Genomic DNA, 21839 nt, shown 5'->3' with positions numbered 1-21839 from the left:
CTGCCCCAAGGTCTCCAGCACCGCGTCGCCAACGATGTCAGGATCAGGCCGCCGCCCGCATCCAGCGGGGTTGGTCAGAACCTGGCAACCGCAGCAATGCTCATCCGCGCGATGCCGGAGCCGTCAACCACCGAGGGTCGGCGAATCCAGGGGGAACTCAAGAATCTCCTGGAAGGCGCTGCGGCCCGGCGGGCCGAGAGCACTGCCTCCCGAAGGCAAGGATATCCCTCGGAACCTCATGCCGCGACTTCCCGATTCATGCGGGAAGCCTCGGTCTACACCGGGCGCACGCGCAACACCGCGCCTGCGGCCCCGGGCCACCTCGGCAACGAGCACCATCGACGCGACCGTCGGGCTCACCTCGACGAAAGGGTGCGCCGAGGCTACCACCCCAGGCGTGGGGGGCGCTACGACAGCGGGGAGGATCGGAGTCCCTCGCCCGAACCACCGGGTCCGCAGGCCTTCAGTCGGGCCATCCGACGGGCGCCATTCCCGACCCGGTTCCGACCCCCGACTACTATCACGAAGTACTCGGGGGAAACGAGACCGGAACTGTGGCTCGCGGACTACCGCCTTGCCTGCCAACTGGGTGGAACGGACGACGACAACCTCATCCTCCGTAACCTCCCCCTGTTCCTCTCCGACACTGCTCGCGCCTGGTTGGAGCACCTGCCTCCGGGGCAGATCTCCAACTGGGACGACTTGGTCCAAGCCTTCGCTGGCAATTTCCAGGGCACATACGTGCGCCCCGGGAATTCCTGGGACCTTCGAAGCTGCCGGCAACAGCCGGGGGAGTCGCTCCGGGACTACATCCGGCGATTCTCGAAGCAGCGCACCGAGCTGCCCAACATCACCGACTCGGATGTCATCGGCGCGTTCCTCGCCGGCACCACTTGCCGCGACCTGGTGAGCAAGCTGGGTCGCAAAACCCCCACCAGGGCGAGCGAGCTGATGGACATCGCCACCAAGTTCGCCTCTGGCCAGGAGGCGGTCGAGGCTATCTTCCGAAAGGACAAGCAGCCCCAGGGCTGCCCATCAGAAGAAGCTCCCGAGGCGTCTGCTCCACGCGGCGCCAAGAAGAAAGGCAAGAAGAAGTCGCAATCGAAACGCGACGCCGCTGACGCGGACCTTGTCGCCGCCGCCGAGTATAAGAACCCTCGGAAGCCCCCCGGAGGTGCAAACCTCTTCGACAAGATGCTCAAGGAGCCGTGCCCCTACCATCAGGGGCCCGTCAAGCACACCCTCGAGGAGTGCGTTATGCTTCGGCGTCACTTCCACAGGGCCGGGCCACCCGCCGAGGGTGGCAGGGCCCGCGACGACGACAAGAACGAAGATCACCTAGCAGGAGAGTTCCCCGAGGTCCGCGACTGCTTCATGATCTATGGAGGGCATGCGGCGAATACCTCGGCTCGGCACCGCAAGCAAGAGCGCCGGGAGGTCTGCTCGGTGAAGGTGGCGGCGCCAGTCTACCTAGACTGGTCCGACAAGCCCATCACTTTCGACCAGGCCGACCACCCCGACCATGTGCCGAGCCCGGGGAAATACCCGCTCATCGTCGACCCCGTTGTCGGCGATGTCAGGCTCACCAAGGTCCTGATGGATGGGGGCAGCTGCCTCAACATCATCTACGCCGAGACCCTCAAGCTCCTGCGCGTCAATCTGTCCTCCGTCCGAGCAGGCGCTGCGCCCTTCCACGGGATCATCCCTGGGAAGTGCGTCCAGCCCCTCGGGCGACTCGACCTCCCCGTCTGCTTCGGGACACCCTCCAACTTCCGAAGGGAGACCCTGACGTTCGAAGTGGTCGGGTTCCGAGGAACCTACCACGCCGTGCTAGGGAGGCCATGCTACGCGAAGTTCATGGCCGTCCCCAACTACACCTACCTGAAGCTCAAGATGCCGGGCCCCAACGGGGTCATCACCGTCGGCCCCACGTACAAACACACGTTCGAATGCGACGTGGAGTGCGTGGAGTACACCGAGGCCCTCGCCGAGTCCGAGGCCCTCATCGCCGACCTGGAGAACCTCTCCAAGGAGGTGCCAGACGTGAAGCGCCATGCCGGCAACTTCGAGCCAGCGGCGATGGTCAAGGCCGTCCCTCTCGACCCCAGTGGCGACACCACCAAGCAGGTCCGGATCGGTTCCGAGCTCGACCCCAAATAGGAAGCAGTGCTCGTCGACTTTCTCCGCGCAAACGCCGACGTCTTTGCGTGGAGTCCCTCGGACATGCCCGGCATACCGAGGGATGTCGCCGAGCACTCGCTGGATATTCGGGCCGGAGCCCGACCCGTCAGACAGCCTCTGTGCCGATTCGACGAGGAGAAGCGCAGAGTGATTGGCGAAGAGATCCACAAGCTAATGGCAGCAGGGTTCATCAAAGAGGTATTCCATCCCGAATGGCTTGCCAACCCTATGCTTGTGAGGAAGAAAGGGGGGAAATGGCGGATGTGTGTAGACTACACTGGTCTCAACAAAGCATGTCCGAAGGTTCCCTACCCTCTGCCTCGCATCGACCAAATCGTGGATTCCACCGCTGGGTGCGAAACCCTGTCCTTCCTCGATGCCTACTCAGGGTATCACCAGATCCGGATGAAAGAGTCCGACCAGCTCGCGACTTCTTTCATCACGCCGTTCGGCATGTACTGCTATGTCACCATGCCGTTCGGTTTGAGGAATGCGGGCGCGACGTACCAGCGGTGCATGAACCATGTGTTCGGCGAACACATCGGTCGCACAGTCGAGGCCTACGTCGATGACATCGTAGTCAAGACAAGGAAGGCTTCCAACCTCCTCTCCGACCTTGAAGTGACATTCCGGTGTCTCAAGGCGAAAGGAGTCAAGCTTAATCCTGAGAAGTGTGTCTTCGGGGTGCCCCGAGGCATGCTCCTAGGGTTCATCGTCTCCGAGCGAGGCATCGAAGCCAACCCGGAGAAGATCGCGGCCATCACCAGCATGGGACCCATCAAGGACTTAAAAGGGGTACAGAGGGTCATGGGATGCCTCGCGGCCCTGAGCCGCTTCATCTCACGCCTCGGCGAAAGAGGTCTGCCTCTGTACCGCCTCTTAAGGAAGGCCGAGTGTTTCGCTTGGACCCCTGAGGCCGAGGAAGCCCTCGGCAACCTGAAGGCGCTCCTTACAAAGGCGCCTGTCTTGGTGCCCCCGGCGGACGGAGAAGCCCTCTTGGTCTACGTCGCCGCGACCACTCAGGTGGTTAGCGCCGCGATTGTGGTCGAAAGGCAAGAGGAAGGGCATGCACTGCCCGTTCAGAGGCCAGTCTACTTCATCAGCGAAGTGCTGTCCGAGACTAAGATCCGCTACCCACAAGTTCAAAAGCTGCTGTATGCTGTGATCCTGACAAGGCGGAAGCTGCGACACTACTTCGAGTCTCATCCGGTAACTGTGGTGTCATCCTTCCCCCTGGGGGAGATCATCCAGTGCCGAGAGGCCTCGGGCAGGATCGCAAAGTGGGCGGTGGAAATCATGGGCGAAACGATCTCGTTCGCCCCTCGGAAGGCCATCAAGTCCCAGGTGTTGGCGGATTTCGTGGCCGAATGGGTCGACACCCAGCTGCCAACGACTCCGATCCAACCGGAGCTCTGGACCATGTTTTTCGACGGGTCGCTGATGAAGACGGGGGCCGGCGCGGGCCTGCTCTTCATCTCGCCCCTCGGAAAGCACTTGCGCTACGTGCTGCGCCTCCATTTCCCGGCGTCCAACAATGTGGCCGAGTACGAAGCTCTGGTCAACGGATTGCGGATCGCCATCGAGCTAGGGGTCAGACGCCTCGACGCCCGCGGTGATTCGCAGCTCGTCATCGACCAAGTCATGAAGAACTCCCACTGCCGCGACCCGAAGATGGAGGCCTACTGCGACGAGGTTCGGCGCCTGGAAGACAAGTTCTTCGGGCTCGAGCTCAACCACATCGCTCGGCGCTACAACGAAACCGCAGACGAGCTGGCTAAGATAGCCTCGGGGCGAACGACAGTCCCCCCGGACGTCTTCTCCCGGGATCTGCATCAACCCTCCGTTAAGCTCGACGACGCGCCCAAGCCCGAGGTACCCTCGGCTCAGCCCGAGGTACCCTCGGCCCCCGAGGGCGAGGCGCTGAACGTCGAGGAAGGGCAGAGCGGGGCCACGCCAGATCAAGATTGGCAGGCCCCGTACCTGCAATATCTCCGTCGAGGAGAGCTACCCCTCGGCCAAGTCGAGGCTCGGCGGGTAGCGCGACGCGCCAAGTCATTCGTCTTGCTGGGCGACGAAGAGGAGCTCTACCATCGCAGCCCCTCGGGCATCCTCCAGCGATGCATCTCCATCGCCGAAGGTCGGGAACTGCTGCAAGAAATACACTCGGGGGCTTGCGGCCACCACGCAGCGCCCCGAGCCCTTGTCGGAAATGCTTTCCGGCAAGGCTTCTACTGACCAACGGCGGTGGCTGACGCCACTAGAATTGTCCGCACCTGCGAAGGGTGCCAATTCTATGCGAAGCGGACACACCTGCCCGCTCAGGCTCTGCAGACAATACCCATCACCTGGCCCTTCGCTGTATGGGGTCTGGACCTCGTCGGTCCCTTGCAGAAGGCGCCCGGGGGCTACACGCACCTGCTGGTCGCCATCGACAAATTCTCCAAGTGGATCGAGGTCCGACCTCTGAACAGCATCAGGTCCGAGCAGGCGGTGGCGTTCTTCACCAACATCATCCATCGCTTCGGGGTCCCGAACTCCATCATCACCGACAACGGCACCCAGTTCACCGGCAAAAAATTCTCGGATTTTTGCGAGGATCACCATATCCGGGTGGACTGGGCCGCCGTGGCTCATCCCATGTCGGATGGGCAAGTAGAGCGTGCCAACGGCATGATTCTACAAGGGCTCAAGCCTCGGATCTACAACGACCTCAACAAGTTCGGCAAGCGATGGATGAAGGAACTCCCCTCGGTGGTCTGGAGCCTAAGGACGACGCCGAGTCGTGCCACGGGCTTCACGCCGTTTTTCCTGGTCTACGGGGCTGAAGCTATCTTGCCCACCGACCTGGAATACGGCTCCCCGAGGGCGAGGGCCTACACCAAACAAAGCAACCAAGCTAGCCGAGAGGAATCGCTGGACCAGCTGGAGGAAGCTCGGGACAGGGCCTTACTACACTCGGCGCGGTACCAACAGTCCCTGCGACGCTACCACGCCCGAGGGGTCCGGTCCCGAGAACTCCAGGTGGGCGATCTGGTGCTTCGGCTGCGGCAAGACGCCCGAGGGAGGCACAAGCTCACGCCCCCCTGGGAAGGGCCATTCGTCATCGCCAAAGTTCTGAAGCCCGGAACATACAAGCTGGCCAACAATCAAGGCGAGATCTACGGCAACGCTTGGAACATCAAACAGCTACGTCGCTTCTACCCTTAAGATGTTTTCAAGTTGTTCATATACCTCGCACCTACGCAAAGTTTAGTCGTCAAGGAAGGGTCGGCCTAGCCTCGGCAAAGCCCGACCCTCCCTCGGGGGCTAAAAGGGGGGAGACCCCCTCTGCGTCGAATTTTTCCTCGAAAAAGGATCTCTTTTTTAGCAGGATTTCTTTCGTGCTTCTTGACTACTTCGGAAAGCGGATCCTGGAAACGACGGAGTACACGTAAGCAGCCAAGGTTGACCGAGCCGAGGGACTCCTACGCCTCCGGGATACGGATACCTCACTCATCACCTTCTGCAATAAGTAACTTGCGCTCGGATAAAGCGACTCCGTGGACCGAATAAGTCTTCACGTTCGGAAGCTCTCCTGCCGAAGCAGTCCTTCAAGCTTTCTCGACTAAGTCGGGGACAGGGCCTCATGGACGGGTGAAAGTACGCGTAAGCGGCAAGGCCGACCGAGCCGAGGGATTCCCACGCCTCTGGGATACGGATACCTCACTCGTCCCTTCCGCGAAAAGCAACTCTCGCTCACACAAACATCCCTGTTACCAACAGAGTCCAGATGCTCGAAACAAGAGGAAAAAAGACGCAGCTTCGCAAGCGCGGCGAGGGTGTGTTTTTCTGGCCTCGGCGGCCGCAGAAAGCACACGCTACAAGATGATCTGATCCTGCAGGCTCGGGTCTTCACGCCGAAGGGAGCCGTAGCACCCTCGGCATCGACGACGTCTTCAGCAAAGTCCGACCCAGCCTCAGGCGGCGACGCGGTCCAGGGACTCCTCCGGGAATCCGGCCCGAGCAGGCGGCTCGACCGGTTACCCCTGGGGCCTCGGTCAACCGGCTTCCAAGGGCGCCAGCCCGACCTGAGGCCTCGACCGATCGACTTTGGCGTCGGCTCCGCTGACGGACAACACGGCTAGGCTCCGACCAACCAGGTTCCCATTCTCGAGCCAACTCCGCCTCTGTTCATACTGATATCGCTACCCCTGGCCTCGGTCCACCGAAGGGCGGCCGAGGGGTCTCTTTAACTAAGCTAGAGGAGCCCCAGACAACAAGGCCGAACGGGCCGAGGGATTCCTACGCCTCCGGGATACGGATACCTCACCCGTCACCTTGACACGGGGCGACTCATGCTTGGTAAAGCGGTTCAGATAATCAACAGGCGAGACCTAGTGCTCGAAAATGAGGAAAAAACACGGCTCCGTGCCGAAATTACATACATGTTCAGGCCCCGACAGCCGCAATGAACAAAAAACACTGGCATTCGAGATGCCATTACCAACGGAACTCCGGTTCCCCCCTCCGCAGGTACGAACAACCCCCCTCCAAGGGGGAAGGCCTGCGGAGCAACTGAAGGCCGACGAATGGTGCGCCGTCACCTGCTCCAGCAGCGGCGACGACGACGCCTTCTGCTCCGAGGGACCAAGCAGCGGCAACGCCGACCTCAGGCTAGATGCCGCTGCCAGGAGACCCCCGCCCATGCCGAAACTCGTAAGGCAAGGACGGGCAGAAGGCCGTAGAGTTGAGGTCAGCCCGTGGCCGGCCCCGGCTATCTCGCCGGCAGCAGAACCTCTTCAAGCTGCCGTGGCGGATGCCGGCACCGCGAGCGGCTCCGAGGCCACTCGCGCCTGAAAGCCAGGCACGCTGCAGCTGCCAGCGCCACGGACGACGGCCGCCTTTCCCTCCGATCACTGAGTGAAGGAGCGGGCCGCCGCCCACGCGGGGGCCGACCTCAACTCAGCGCACTCCCCTCCCCAGCCCTGGTGATGAAAATCCTTGAGGCTGAGGGAGGGGAAGAGGCCGCAGCCCGGCTCGCTTTCCCCCACCATCAAGCCGGAGGTCGCCATCTCAGGTGACCGTCGGCGGAGGGGAGCAGCCGGGCAGCATGATGAAAATCCTTGAAGCCGAACGATGGCTGAGAGGTACCAACTCCCATGGAGTTGCGTTCCTCCAACAAGGAGGCGGAAAGGCGGCGGATACCCCCCATCCGGGGGCTTGGAAGATGGGAAGACACGACACTTAAGGGAGGAAGAAGACATGGTTGCCTTCCGAAAGGAGTCTCCCTCCTTTTAAAGGCAACTCTCCCTACGTGCGCCCCTAGGCGCCGCGAGCTGAGTCTTCTCCAACACGCTCCAAGGCCCTCCCCTGCGACTCGGAGGCTGGGTCCCGCATGTCATACAAACCAGCTCAGGGCAGAAGAAGCCAAACCGCCACGCGTGGTGCGCACGACCGTCCAGCGGTTACAAGCGACCCCCCATTTTCGCCCAGACCAACGGGCAGAAGGGGCGGGCAGCCATGCAGGCGGCATGCAACCGCGCCAGACGGACGCGCTTCTCCGACTTCTGACACGCCAGCTTGGGAACCCAGGCCCACGCGTCGAGCAACCGGCGCGCCAGTTGCTGCATGCAAGCAACCGCACCGCCACTTGTGCCACCATCGCGCCTCTTCGGTTGCGGAGCCTATGCCGCGACTCGAGGCGACCCAACAGCGCCAGCCTGGCGCGTCGGTCAAAGCGACCGAAAGTGGGCCGGCTGTAATAGCGGTGGCAGGCGGGCGGGCGCAGCGGTCACGTCGTCAGCCAGGCTCACGTCCCATCCTGGGACAGCAAGAGAGCCTCCTCTCACGGGGTGGAGACGGTGCACCCGTGACCCGTTCCTCGAACGGATCGCACGCGCGCAACGGCCGCCCCGCCAACCACTCGCCCCGTCGCATTAACTCCGCGGCGGGACAGGCGGCGTCTTTGATGGGAGGAGCGCGCGACGCTTCACCTTCGCCATAATAACCGCGTCAGAAAAGGTACGCCACGTCGTCCGATTTCGTATCCTTTTCCGTTTTCCTCTTTCTCTATCTCTTGCAACAGGGACCGGGAAAGGGGGATACCCCGAAAGGGATCCTTCTCCGCGAAGGAACCGGGCTCCGAGCCCCCCACTACTGATCAGGGGTTCGAAGGCTGGCCCTCCGAAGGGTTCAACAGCCGCCTCAGATCGCGTGGGCCCGACACCCACTACTGGTCAGGGGTTCGAAGGCCAGCCCCCCGAAGGGTTCCATGGCCGCCTCAGGCTACTCGGGCTCCACGCCCATTACTGATCAGGGGTTCGAAGGCTGGCCCCCGAAGGGTTCACAGTCGCCTCAGACACCGAGCGAGGGATGACCAGGGGTACGTTCGATACATAACCAAGGCTCGGGCTGCGCTCCCGAGGTACCCTAGGACATTTCCGAGACCAGTGGGAACGATCTTGTAACGGAATCCCATCGGAGGGAGGCATCGAGCCCTCGGACCCCGTCGCCAGGGGACCGGGTCCGGCAAATCACCCGCAGGTACTTTTGGGCGTGCCTCTGGGCCCCTAGCCGACCCCCAACGAACGGGGCACGGACGTCCACTCGGATTACCCGCTTGCAGCTAGGCCTGGGCGTTCGGGTTACCCGAATATTTCGGGTCGGGTAATCCGGGTAATTAAAATTTCGGGTTTCAGAAAGTATTACCCGAATTTGCTCTGGGTATTATAGTACCCGACACTTCGGGTACCCGACACTTCGGGTTCGGGTTTCGGGTACTCCCGAAGTAACCAAATTTTAAAAACAGTTGCTATTCAGAGCAGAACACTCACCAGAGCACTCGGCAATAAAATTTTAACGAAGGTTGAGATCCTGCTGGTGCCATTTGAGACCAAAATAACCAGAAACAAAACCAGTCTGACTTGAACTCTCGCAAGATTTTTCTAGGCTTTGTTGAGCAGCCTGTCACAAAAAGACATTTGATCACCACTCTATAATCAGCACCATTACGGCATTACAATTTACACTAGTGATATAATGCAAAGCCATGTAGCCGGATTCCACTTCGCATCCCCTTTTGCTCCTTCGGAATCAGAACCTGATCCCGGGGTCACACCAGGCTGGCGGCACTGCGAGCCTGCTCGATTCGATTAGGGTGGGTTACTGGTGAGGGCGTGAGGCAGTGGCAACCTGGTCCTGGATGGCATGGCCGACCGGCGTGGTGGGCGACTCGGTGTCCAGGATCCCCGGCGAGCTCTGGCTGTGGCTGGACGTGGAGCCTGCTGGTGCTGGCTGCTGTGGCTGGACGTGGAGCCCTGGCTGCTGGCTGCCTGGCTGTGGCAGTGCGGCTGGACGTGGAGCTGGATCCTGCTGCTGGCGGGTGGCGGCGCTGGCGCTCTAGCGGCGTCTGAAGGCTGGACCGCCTGTACCGCTGGTCAGGAAGAAGGCGGCGTCTGCGTCTGCGTGTGATGGTCTGACACAGTGACACCTAAGGTTTGCGGCGGTGTGCGCTGGTGGGCCTGGGCCGGCCGGGCGGCCGGTGTCACGGTGTGGACAGTGGTCAGTGGGCCGTGGGTGTTTGCGGACTTGGACTGTAGCATGTAGGAATTTCGGGTATGGGTTATTCGGGTACCGGTTTGCGCTACCCGAATTACTCAGAATAATTTCGGGTTTCACAAATTAGTACCCGAAATTCCCGAAAAAATTTCGGGTACCCGATATTACGGGTTCGGGTTCAGGTTTTTCGGGTTCGGGTAACGGGTAACGGGTTTTTTGCCCAGTCCTACTTGCAGCTCACCGGAGACACCATGTTCGGTGCCCATCGAGGGTAACATGGCGCACTCCCCCCCTCCTCCTTGCGGAAAGGCGACGTAGGGGCGTATGTAAAAAGTCGAGTCTGTCCCTGATCGTCCTCTCGCCCTGTGCAGAGGCTCGGGGGCTGCTCTCGCAAAAACCGGCTCCGGCCAAATCGTTGACAGCGTCAACATACCAGCCCGAGAGCTTGGGCCCCGACCGTGCACCCGGGCTACGGCCAGTTCGCATGAGGGAACGACCAGACCAGCCGAAGCGTTACGCGAGGTATTAAGACCTCGAAGGAGTGTAACCACTCCTCCGAGGCCTCGGGGGCTACACCCGGCGGGTGTGCTCGCGCGCACCCACCGGAACGAAATGCAACCGAGAAAGGCTGGTCCCCTTGCAAAAAAGTGCGACAAAAGCCTCCAAGCGAGTGCTAACACTCCCTTCGAGGCTCGGGGGCTACTGTCGGGGACCATAATTAGGGGTACCCTCAAGACGCCTAATTCTCAGCTGGTAACCCCCATCAGCATAAAGCTGCAAAGGCCTGATGGGTACGATTAAGTCAGGGATCAGTCCACACGAGTGACTCGATCACGCTTCACCCGAGCCTAGCCTCGGCCAAGGGCAGCCGACCTCGAGAGACTTCCGTCTCGCCCGAGGCCCCCTTTTTATGGCGGACACATCACCGGCTCGCCCGAGGCCTTGGCTTCGCTCAGAAGCAACCTTGACTAAATCGCCACACCGACTGACCAAATTGCAGGGGCATTTAACGCAAAGGTGGCCTGACACCTTTATCCTGACACGCGCCCCCGGCAGAGCCGAAGTGACCGCCGTCACTCCACCGCTCCACTGGCCAGTCTGACAGAAGGACAGCGCCGCCTGCGCCACTCCGACTGCAGTGCCACTCGACAGAGTGAGTCTGACAGGCAGTCAGGCCTTGCCAAAGGCGCCACGGCGAACTCCGCTCCGCCCGACCCCAGGGCTCGGACTCGGGCTAAGACCCGGAAGACGGCGAACTCCGCTCCGCCCGACCCCAGGGCTCGGACTCGGGCTAAGACCCGGAAGACGGTGAACTCCGCTCCGCCCGACCCCAGGGCTCGAACTCGGGCTAAGACCCGGAAGACGGCGAACTCCGCTCTGCCCGACCCCAGGGCTCGGACTCGGGCTAAGACCCGGAAGACGGTGAACTCCGCTCTGCCCGACCCCAGGGCTCGGACTCGGGCTAAGACCCGGAAGACGGCGAACTCCGCTCCGCCCGACCCCAGGGCTCGGACTCGGGCTAAGACCCAGAAGACGGCGAACTCCGCTCCGCCCGACCCCAGGGCTCGGACTCGGGCTAACACCCGGAAGACGACGAAACTCCGCTTCGCCCGACCCCAGGGCTCGGACTCCGCCCTGGCCTCGGCCGAACGACTTCGGCTTCGGAGGAACCCCCACGTCGCCCTGCCTAGGGCACAGACCGCCACGTCAACAGGAAGCGCCATCATCATCCTACCCCGAATCGACTCGGGTCACGGAGAACAAGACCGGCGTCCCATCCGGCCAGCTCTGCCGGAGGGGCAATGATGGCGCTCCACAAGCTCTATGACGACGGCGGCCCCCAGCTCTCTTACGGAAGCAGGACGACGTCAGCAGGGACTCGACCGCTCCAACAGCTGTCCCTCCGCCAGGCTCCGCCGCACCTCCGACAGCCACGACATCACGCCAGCAGGGTGCCTAGATCTCTCCGGCTGCCACCTTGGCATGTACCTAGGGCGCTAGCTCTCCCTCCGCTAGACACGTAGCACTCTGCTGCACCCCCCATTGTACACCTGGATCCTCTCCTTACGACTATAAAAGGGAGGACCAGGGCCTTCTTAGAGAAGGTTGGCCGCGCGGGACCGAGGACGGGACAGGCGCTCTCTTGGGGCCGCTCGCTTCCCTCACCCGCGTGGACGCTTGTAACCCCCCTACTGCAAGCGCACCTGACCTGGGCGCGGGACGAACACGAAGGCCGCGGGACTTCCACCTCTCTCACACTCGACTCCGGCCACCTCGCCTCTCCCCCCTTCGCGCTCGCCCACGCGCTCGACCCATCTGGGCTGGGGCACGCAGCACACTCACTCGTCGGCTTAGGGACCCCCCTGTCTCGAAACGCCGACAGCAATGGATGCGCTTGTCCACATATGCTAAGATGGATGCAGGATGATCGGGTCTTGAGATCAATCGCTCAAGGGTAGTCTAACAGCTGCCTGCAAGTTTGCCGAGTGCAAGGGCATTGAGCTACTCAACAGTAGAAAATGTAGAAAATTGTGGAAGTTTTACCGTTTGTTTTGGCAAACAGAAAAAATAGGAACTGTTTGTTCATTCTTTATTCATTGTTGGCAAGTTTGTTGTCATAACGTGATAAAGTTGTACATGTTCTGTTGTCTCCTTTACCCTTCCTTTTCTCATGCTTATATCAACTGTAATAAACAAGTTGTATTTTAAAAGATTTCATTTCAGATCACTATGGTACAATAGAGAATAGATGGGGGAACTGACCTCTTTTGATTTTCTTTCTGAGAGATAAATTTTATACATCTTATGTTAAACACCTAGGAGTTTAATAGATGAACCACTCAAGGTTTTTTTATTCATTCCAGATTTCATATTATCGTACTTGTCACTCAAGTCATAGACCGTTTGTCTACGGATTTGACTGAATCAATGATAAAATGTTTAGGGTTTGGCATTGTTAAATCTACTACTATTCCATGTGCCAATCTGAGGTGACTGGTGTTGGTAATTATGTGCTTGTTTGTTTCGGCTTTTCGCAGCTTCTGACCACCAAAAGCTGCTGTGGACTGCCAAACACTCAGCTTTTTAGCCAGCTTCTATAAAATTCGTTAGGGTAAAAAACATTCGAAATCAACATAAACATATAATCGGTTGAGTCGTCGCAATAGTAGTAATCCGTCACTTTATAGATCCTGAGCCCCATGGACAACTTTATCTTCCTCCGCACGTAATCCTAATGATACTCAGATTCTCTACACAGTCAGATTCTCCCTACAGCTAGATTCTCAGAAAAGCTGGTCAGAAAAAAGCTGAACCAAATAGGCCCTATAGCCAAAACCACGCCTGTGACCCAAGTTAATTCACAGGTTTTTTTTAAATCCACCTGTGAGATACACACGAAATACGTGCAGGATCATCATTAGAACCATCATACTTGCTGACCATCGATGAACCGGTCGGATTAACCAACCAAAGTTGGCCTCCGTCATTATATATTGAACGGTTCCTTCGCGTTTCTATATCTCCTATATGCTCTAGACATATTATGCACTAATATTTTATCAAATGATAATTTATACGTCGTTGCAACATACGAGCAACTAACTAGTGTTATGTAATACTCGCGTTAGATTTATGTAACATTCACGTTATCAATATATGTTAAAATCAGACACTAATATATCTTAAAGTCAGAATCATCATAAACTATAATATGGCTAGATTCATGTTCTCCTAATTCGTAATCATGTATCATGGATCTAAACTGTGAACTGGGCATGCCGCCTATGTTGTTCTGCGCTTTTGCTTCTGGTTTTCTGCAGATAGTTGAATTGGTTTCTTTCTAGCCTTTTGGTGCAAGCAATTAACAGTGGATTGTTTTGCACAATGCTTTGTTGTTTTTGGAGTCCCTAGTGGTTTTGGGTTGAAGATTGGAATCAATTCATGATGCTCTCGAGTAAAGGTTTTTTTGAGGCTCGCATTCACCCCTCTGGTCGTCTCACCAGTCCTTCATAAATTTATGAAGTCAATCTTTAGAGTGCCAAGTATACAAAGCCATCTACTTAAAGTGTCAAAAATACAAATTTCTTCGTTAATAGGACCCGAAGCCAAGCGCTTTAGGGTCTGTTTAGGAACATATTTTCCTAGTTCAAAGATAATATTGTGGTATTTGAGCACACCATGATATTTTAGGTTCAAACATATTTAAGAGTTTATTTAGAAACTCTATATTTTAAACCATAGTTATACTAATACCACAATACTTTTAGGGTCCAAAAAACTCTGGTGCTTCGTTGCAGTCTCGCCCTTTCTCCTACACTCTTGCGTGTCAACCAAAATACCGTGTCTCGAAATATGTGTTGAATTGGACTGATTATACCATAGTTGTATGGTGACATTCGATATAGTATTATAAATTGTAGTTTAGACCCTGTTTATTTATCCCCTAGATTATATAATTCAACTTAAATAAGCTAAGGGACAAACAAACATAATCTGTTGGATTATATAATCTAAATAGCTAGATTATGATAATCCATAGATTATTAAATACTTATATAATCTATAAGTTAGATTATATCTCTACTACTTATTAAGACTGCAAGGCAGCCTGCTATTCCCTGTTCCTTCCCTTCCCGCACAGCTCATTCCCATTTCCATTCCCCCGCACAGTCCACGTCTAGCTAAAATTAAAAAAATACATGGCCCCAAGGGGATTCAAACTCGCAACCCCTCAAGCAAATGCGAGCAGCTCATGAATGTTTATGTCTACACCTATGATAGGAAAAACATCTACTACATCTCTACCCAAGCTCACTTGCTACCCTTGCACAATGCGCAATTGTAAGTATCACTGAGATTTTTAAAAGATTTTTTTGATGAGTAGTATTTAAAGAAGAGTCTTGCATGCAATTTCTTTTGTTTGAATAATGTTTTCAAATTAAATTCCTTTTTTGCATGTGTGACATTTATTCTCCGTAATATTTTTCCATGGATCTAACTTGTGAGTCATTTTCATAAACCAACGCTAAGGATGAATCCATATTTCTTACATGGAAACCATGAACAAACACCATTAGCGGGAGGCGCTTGCATTGGCGTCGCTCATCGACGACGAGAAAAAGCTTGGCAACTGCCAGTTTGACCTTTCGAAACAGTCCTACGTGGCCGCATGCGCCGCTGTGGACGACAAGCTGCGGCCCAGGCGTGTTTGGATGCGGTCCAGAGCGGCTGCACTGCGTTGTCCATCGTCAAGCAGGGGGACCTCATGGTCGTCGTCAATGTCGGCGACTCCCGGGTTGTTCTAGGCACTGCATCCGACGACGACGCCATCACACCTAGAGATGGCAATGGGTAAATACCCACCGGGTATTACTACCCTATACTCATACCCACGACAAAAAAATAATCCCACCGGGTCACCCATATACACTGGTGGGTATGGATTTATCCCCATACCCACGTGGGTATGGGTCACCCATCGGGTCACCCGTACCCACAAAAATAAAAATTAAACATCTATCAAAATATTATATTATACAAATATCAAGTATATCCATCTAAATACCATTACAAAATTTCTAGCATCATTTAACCATCCATTCAACACACATTGGGTGAATTACATGTTCCATTACATGGTCATTAAATTGTCGTTAAGCCTTCTATGACATAATGACCTAAAAGGTTATTAAATAGTAAAAAAGATGGATGACTAAAGTCTAAGTTCATGCTTGGGCTAAGTTTATATTGGGTATTTTATACCCACGGGTTAACGGGTTTGGGTGAATGTGGAACGTTCTAATACCCGTTTACCCATTGGGTGAAGATTTTTGCCCAATTACAGACCCATGGGTAGAATATTTAGCCAACATGCATACCCTAATAGAGTAAATACCCATCGGGTATCGGGTCACAGGTACCCATTGCCATCTCTAATCATGCCATCTAGCTCATCATCCACCTGAAGCCCAACCTGCCACGTAAGTCGCTACTGATCGACCATTAATTCTTGTGCGATGGGACGACTAGAGATGGCAATGGGGACCCGATCCCCGATTTCCCGCGGGGAATTCCTCTATTAGGGGATGGGGAAGTTTCTTCCCCCACGGGGATGTAAACGGGGGAAAATTCTTCCCCGACGGGTAAACGGGGACGGGGATGGAGAAGCATTCCCAATCCCCGTTCCCCGCGGGGACCCGTTAAACTTACATGTGACAATGTTTTTATGTAATAGTTAATGATAAAAATAAAGAATTACCTTGTCAAGAGATTACCCGTTGTACAAATACATTGATTTTAATGTGCACATAATGATTTTTACATCTAACAATGTGTATAAGTGACAATGTTTTACATTAATAACAAATGAAGTACGATTTAATTATAATTTAAGCGGGGATGGGGATCCCCGACAGGGATTTATCCCCACGGGGAACGGGGATGGGGAAGAAATGTCCCCCGCAAGCATCCGTGGGGATCCCCGCGGGGAAATTTTTTCGTCGCGGGGACGGGTTTGGGGAACTAAAACCCGACGGGAAATTCCCCGTTGCCATCCTTAGGGACGACGGTCGTTGTTGACGCTGTATGAGTGACCTCGAAAATGATGTATGAAGAGGAGTAGCGTATCCGCTGGTGCAACAACCAGGTGTACAGTGTACTAACTCGCTGATGAGCCTAGGGTTCTCTTCGTCTGGTAGCCCAGCCAAGAGTCATCGGAACTCGTCATGTCGCGCGCGTTCGATGACTACTATATTAAGGACTGTGACGTCATCTCGGCGCCGAAGGTGACGCAGAGGAGGACCGACAGCAATGACCAGTTCGTCATCCTCGCCACCGTCGGGGTAGATTTTGTGCCGACCTGCCTTTAATTCTCTTCGCAAACACACACTTGCCTTTTTTGTTTAACCAAGCGCGTATGGTGGTGTGTGCCTGATGACTGATGATGTATAAGGGAATTTCTTTCGGTAAGTGTAGGACGTGCTCTCCAACGATGAGACCATACAAATCGTGACATATATTCAAGTCTGCATGGTACTGATAGTTACAACGTAGTTGTGAAACAACTAGATTAAAATAACAAAATTTATGTATGATCAGGATTACAAATAGATTATGAAATTTTTTTATAACAATATAACACATTTTGTATATAATTTATTATGATATTATATGTTTCCGTTGTAACGTTCGGACACTCACCTAGTTACCTTGTAATCTTGGAAGGAAAACAATGTTCTCAAATTGTTCCTTAGCGAACCATAGCCGCACAATGTTTTAACCAAAAGTTCGTTGTGACACGTTCGTTGTGACATAAAGGGCGACTACAGGACACGGGCGCGGACGTGAACCCCGGTGCGGCGCCCCCTCCGTGGTCCACACTCGACTCCGCCTTCCACCGTAGCCGCAAGTTGGATCTGTCCTAGGAGCCCACTCCGGCACTACCGATTCGCACTCCTGCATAGACCAAGTCCCGTACACCACCTCCTCCTTGGCTACCCACGGCCACCTTTGGACCCCGCACCGCCCGTGCACCGCGCCCACACGCCGAAACGGCGATCCCGCACGCGACGTCGCCCACGAGGCCGCGGCGCACCTTGCCTGGCCGCAACAACCATTTCTTCTTCCTTTTTCTATATCGCGTTACGTCCCTCCCTACCCAGCGATCTAGGCCGCCGCCTCTCCTACTGCATCTCCCTCGCTCTCGTCGCCTCGTTCGCTTCGCCTCCTCCCCGCCCCGCCCCGAGCCGAGCAGAGCGCAGCCCTATCCGGAGCTGGGATGGCGGACGCGAAGCAGCAGCAGCAGCAGCCACAGCAGGCGGCAGCGGCAGCCACCGGCGTGTGGAAGACGGTCAAGCCCTTCGTTAACGGCGGGGCCTCTGGGATGCTCGCGACCTGCGTCATCCAGCCTATCGACATGGTCAAGGTACCGTACCACCGCACCGCTCTGTCACCCGGCTTCCTTCACAGTGCTCGTGAGTGAGCTGGTGAGGCGGGATCGGGGCGTGGCGGGCTTAGATCTACGGGAATGGGGTTGCTTGCCGCGTGAATCAGTCGGTTAGATGCTTACCCGCGGAGTTTGCCCCTTTTTGGTTGGATCTGATGAATCGAGCGTGCCCTTGGGGTCAGCGTAGTGGAACTAAGCTTGCTGTTAAGTATTTTGGTGCGGCTAGCTTTAGATCCGTCGGAATTGCCGTGACTGGATCAAGCATGCGTGGGTTGCTGGGAGCTGAAGTTGTGAATTTTCTTGGCCGCGCGATCTGTTTGTTAAGGATGACACAATTCGTTTGCTGTAGTTACTTGGATCCATGGGGATCGGTTTGTGTACCGCGATTTTAATTGATGTGAGGTGGCCATCTGCGCGTTGCTCCTTGGTTCTCTTTTGCGAAGATCGGGATATCTATGGAGGTTGTTAGCTAGCCATTTGATGGTTTTCATTTTTAGTAGGTGGTTGTTTTTTAAGATGCCCTCTGATTTCCTCTTAGAAGAGGATACTAGTCTTTTATTGCCTCTATGTTTGAATGGAGTTGAGCACATGTAAATATGTTATTATATTGCCATAATACAATTGTAGTTTCTTGGTGAAGATGTACTCGTTGAAAAATGTAAATAATATTTCCTTTTGTCGCTTCTGCCTGTCTGGCATTGGGTTGTAAATAAGAAAGTCTTATGTGGTAATCGTAGGTCAAACTTCATCTGCTATCTTAGGCTCTTCACTGATCTAGTTTGATAGTGTTTAGAGTCTAGATAGGGATCTGATCGTGTGCGATGCTTTTGGTCGATGTGCCGCGTGGTTGCGGTTGTTTCAAACTTTCCTATTTCTTAATGAAATAGGGGGCTTCGCCCCTTCGTCAAAAAAGGTAAAGGGAACCACATGTTTTAACTTCTGTCGCAACTTGAAAATTGGCTTAGTAGATGTCACTGTCGAAAGTCTTGATGGCATGCCTTTTTGGAGCTTTATACTCTAGGGCTCTTTGCACGTGGAGCCCATCTTGTATCAATTCTTATTATTGTTTTGGTTTTCAGGTGAGGATCCAATTGGGTGAGGGCTCCGCTGGTCAGGTCACAAGGAACATGCTTGCAAATGAGGGTGTCCGTTCTTTCTACAAGGTTTGTTTTGTTTTCCTGGGTGCTCTGTAACTTCTCCTTGTACAAAGTTCTAATACTTGTAACTTTGTTACTGACCCAATGCTATTGCGATTCACATATTTTAGTCCAGAGAAACTGAACCAGGTGTTAAGTTTGAGTGTTTGACCTTGTGAACTCCTATTTTGTTCTTAGATATTTTTATAATGCAATATGTACATTTTCAATGTAGCACATGGTGCTGCATACTTCAACACTAAATATTTGTTGACCTTAAAATCTTAAATGCAATCTAGCTTATGATGATCTTACTCTATCTTCCACATTACAGGACATTTAGCCTGTGTAATTGTGTTCATATGACATCTGCAATCAATCGGTATATTGGATTGACATATAGCTTAATTTCTCCTGTGCTTTTCATTGGCAGGGTTTGTCTGCCGGATTGCTGAGGCAAGCGACGTACACGACTGCTCGTCTTGGATCCTTTAGGTTTGTAATAGTGTGTTGTTTTACGACAATTGACCAGTCATTACCTTTTGATTTGCTTGTGCAAAGATCTCTGAATCAGTATGTTTTAGCATTCCATTTGAATGGGAGGCTGTTGTAGCATTGAGATTGTACCTACACATTGGTAGCTTCTAATTGTTAGCCTCTGTCAGATATATGGTTCTGTCTTCAAATGACTTTACCATTGGAGTGCCATGAGTTTGATACTTATTTGTCTATCTGCACATTTTTTTGTACAAAGTTTTTCATAAAGGAATGATGCTACTTAAGTTTTGTATGACGTTAATATAAAATTCTGTTTCACAGAAGGGGCCTATATTTTTTTTTTGTTAGGTAAACTATATGATTTTCGAGTTACTTAACTACTCTATAATGTGAACAAATGTTGCATGTCCAATTAAATTCTTTTGTCAAAGCCATGCATGCGGATCTAAAATCAGCTATGAATACTGGAACTATTTTACCTTCGTTTGTGACAATGTTTTATCCTTTTGCATATATAATTAGTATTTAGTTTTAACTAGAATATCTCGGATACATTTTTCAGGGTTCTAACTAACAAAGCAGTTGAAAAGAATGAAGGGAAGCCATTGCCTCTAATTCAGAAAGCTTTTATTGGTCTGACTGCTGGAGCAATTGGTGCTTGTTTTGGTAGTCCTGCTGATCTGGCACTCATTAGAATGCAAGCCGACTCGACCCTGCCAGCTGCACAACGACGCAACTATAAGAATGCTTTCCATGCACTCTACCGTATCAGTGCTGATGAGGGAGTCCTTGCGCTTTGGAAGGGTGCAGGTCCAACTGTGGTGAGAGCTATGGCACTCAATATGGGTATGCTTGCTTCCTATGACCAGAGTGTCGAGCTATTTAGGGACAAATTTGGCGCAGGAGAAATTTCTACTGTTGTTGGTAAGATTCTAGTGCCTACAAGCTTTTGAGGATTTCTGCTATGTTGTTGAAATCAAATGCTTATTTTCTTAGCTTCTGCAACTGACATTGCCCAGATCGTTTTGGTTCTACTCATTGTTCTTCATTTTGTCAATTCCTGTATGTAGCCATGTTAGGCCTGCTGTTAGTTTCCTGATGCAATCGTTCAATTTGATTGCAGGAGCCAGCGCTGTTTCTGGATTCTTCGCCTCAGCATGCAGTTTGCCCTTTGACTATGTGAAGACACAGATTCAGAAGATGCAACCTGATGCTAATGGCAAGTACCCATACACAGGGTCTTTGGACTGTGCTGTGAAGACCTTCAAGAGCGGTGGCCCATTCAAGTTCTACACTGGTTTCCCGGTGTACTGCGTCAGGATTGCACCCCATGTCATGGTAAATAGAGATATACCTGGCTATACACTCCTGGACAGTCCACCTTTTACCTTATTTTTCAATCCGGTAACCATCCATTGATAATTTGAATGCAGATGACCTGGATATTCTTGAATCAGATCCAGAAGTTTGAGAAGAAGATCGGCATATAGGATTCCCATCGGACGGATACAGGGTTGACCGTTCTATGCTATTACTGCTGGACTCTGTAATAACATTCCAGCTGCTTTCGCACCATGGTAGTTGGTTTTGGTAGAGACAAGTCTGTTACAATTTTTTTACCTTAGCTTTCCAATTATTGTGTCGCAATAATCGAATTAATTGTTGCTGGGGGATTTTTTTTGGGGGGTGGGTGGGTGGACATGCATTTGTTGGCTGGGATGTAGCCATGAGGAGAGGGGGATACTACCTAGTTATGCCATTGAATGGAATTGGACCATATTTTATACAGATTTTTACCTTCAGTTCTTTTGAACTTATTGCATTTGGGACATTGATTTTTTTTGTAATGGAAACGATGGGAATTGATCAACTGTGAGATTATGTTCTCGGCCTGCTCGAGATTGTACCTGATAAGGTAACGGTGTGACAACATGACAATTTGAGAAGGTAACAGCGTGACAATACTCTATTATTGTACGATTCCCTTGATTGACTCGTGGCTTAGACGTGCTCTATATTATTGTACGGTTCCCTTGAATAACTTGTGACTTAGAAATTTAGCCAATATTCATGTTATCCTGCGTTGATTCATATACTCTGTATACAGGGCCGGCCCTGGCATTTTAGGGGCCCTAGGCGAAAACTAATTTAGAGGCCCCTATTATCTCTCTGTATATTATATATCTAATATGTATTTATATATAAAGTTTTTTAAAACATAATTGTTGGTCATAAATAGTTTTTTCAATAATTCTAGTTTTCAAAAAAGTTACGGCTAAAATTCAATAGGCAATAGAGACATTAGGATAACAATTCACCTCTAAGATATTCTTGAAAATTCATGTAGCAGGCAATACTTCATTCAAAAATCTCTTATCTTGGTACTGAAATAAAATAAGAAATAAAATAAGAGTTTAGGATAAAAATTTTGACTTTAAAATCTAATATAGAATATATCAATGGACAATCATTAGTTCATATACTCTGTATTATTGTACGGTTTCCTTAATGACTTGTTATGTAATACTCGTGTTAGGTTTATG

At 52.9% G+C, this 21839-nt stretch overlaps 1 protein-coding gene and 1 long non-coding RNA gene across 2 annotated transcripts; one reads left to right on the top strand and one right to left on the bottom strand.

Moving 5' to 3' along the window:
* Positions 1 to 8955: 8955 nt before the first annotated feature.
* LOC109940625 (uncharacterized) lies at positions 8956 to 9921 on the bottom strand. The gene is made up of 2 exons (XR_002263240.2): positions 9352 to 9921; positions 8956 to 9123 (listed from the first exon to the last, which is right to left on the bottom strand). It is a non-coding gene; the product is annotated as an uncharacterized lncRNA (long non-coding RNA).
* Positions 9922 to 17375: 7454 nt separating this feature from the next.
* On the top strand, positions 17376 to 21208 carry LOC100274318 (uncharacterized). The gene is made up of 6 exons (NM_001148681.1): positions 17376 to 17641; positions 18742 to 18825; positions 19232 to 19293; positions 19859 to 20220; positions 20420 to 20634; positions 20730 to 21208. Exons 1-6 carry the CDS (start codon positions 17495 to 17497, stop codon positions 20784 to 20786), a joined length of 927 nt encoding a protein of 308 aa, NP_001142153.1. The 5' UTR covers positions 17376 to 17494; the 3' UTR covers positions 20787 to 21208.
* Positions 21209 to 21839: the final 631 nt, after the last annotated feature.

Source organism: Zea mays, chromosome 6, assembly GCF_902167145.1.
Source record: "Zea mays cultivar B73 chromosome 6, Zm-B73-REFERENCE-NAM-5.0, whole genome shotgun sequence".
Classification (NCBI taxonomy): Eukaryota; Viridiplantae; Streptophyta; class Magnoliopsida; order Poales; family Poaceae; genus Zea; species Zea mays.
Note: the sequence above shows the minus strand (reverse complement) of the source record. Positions and strands in the feature narration are given on the sequence as shown.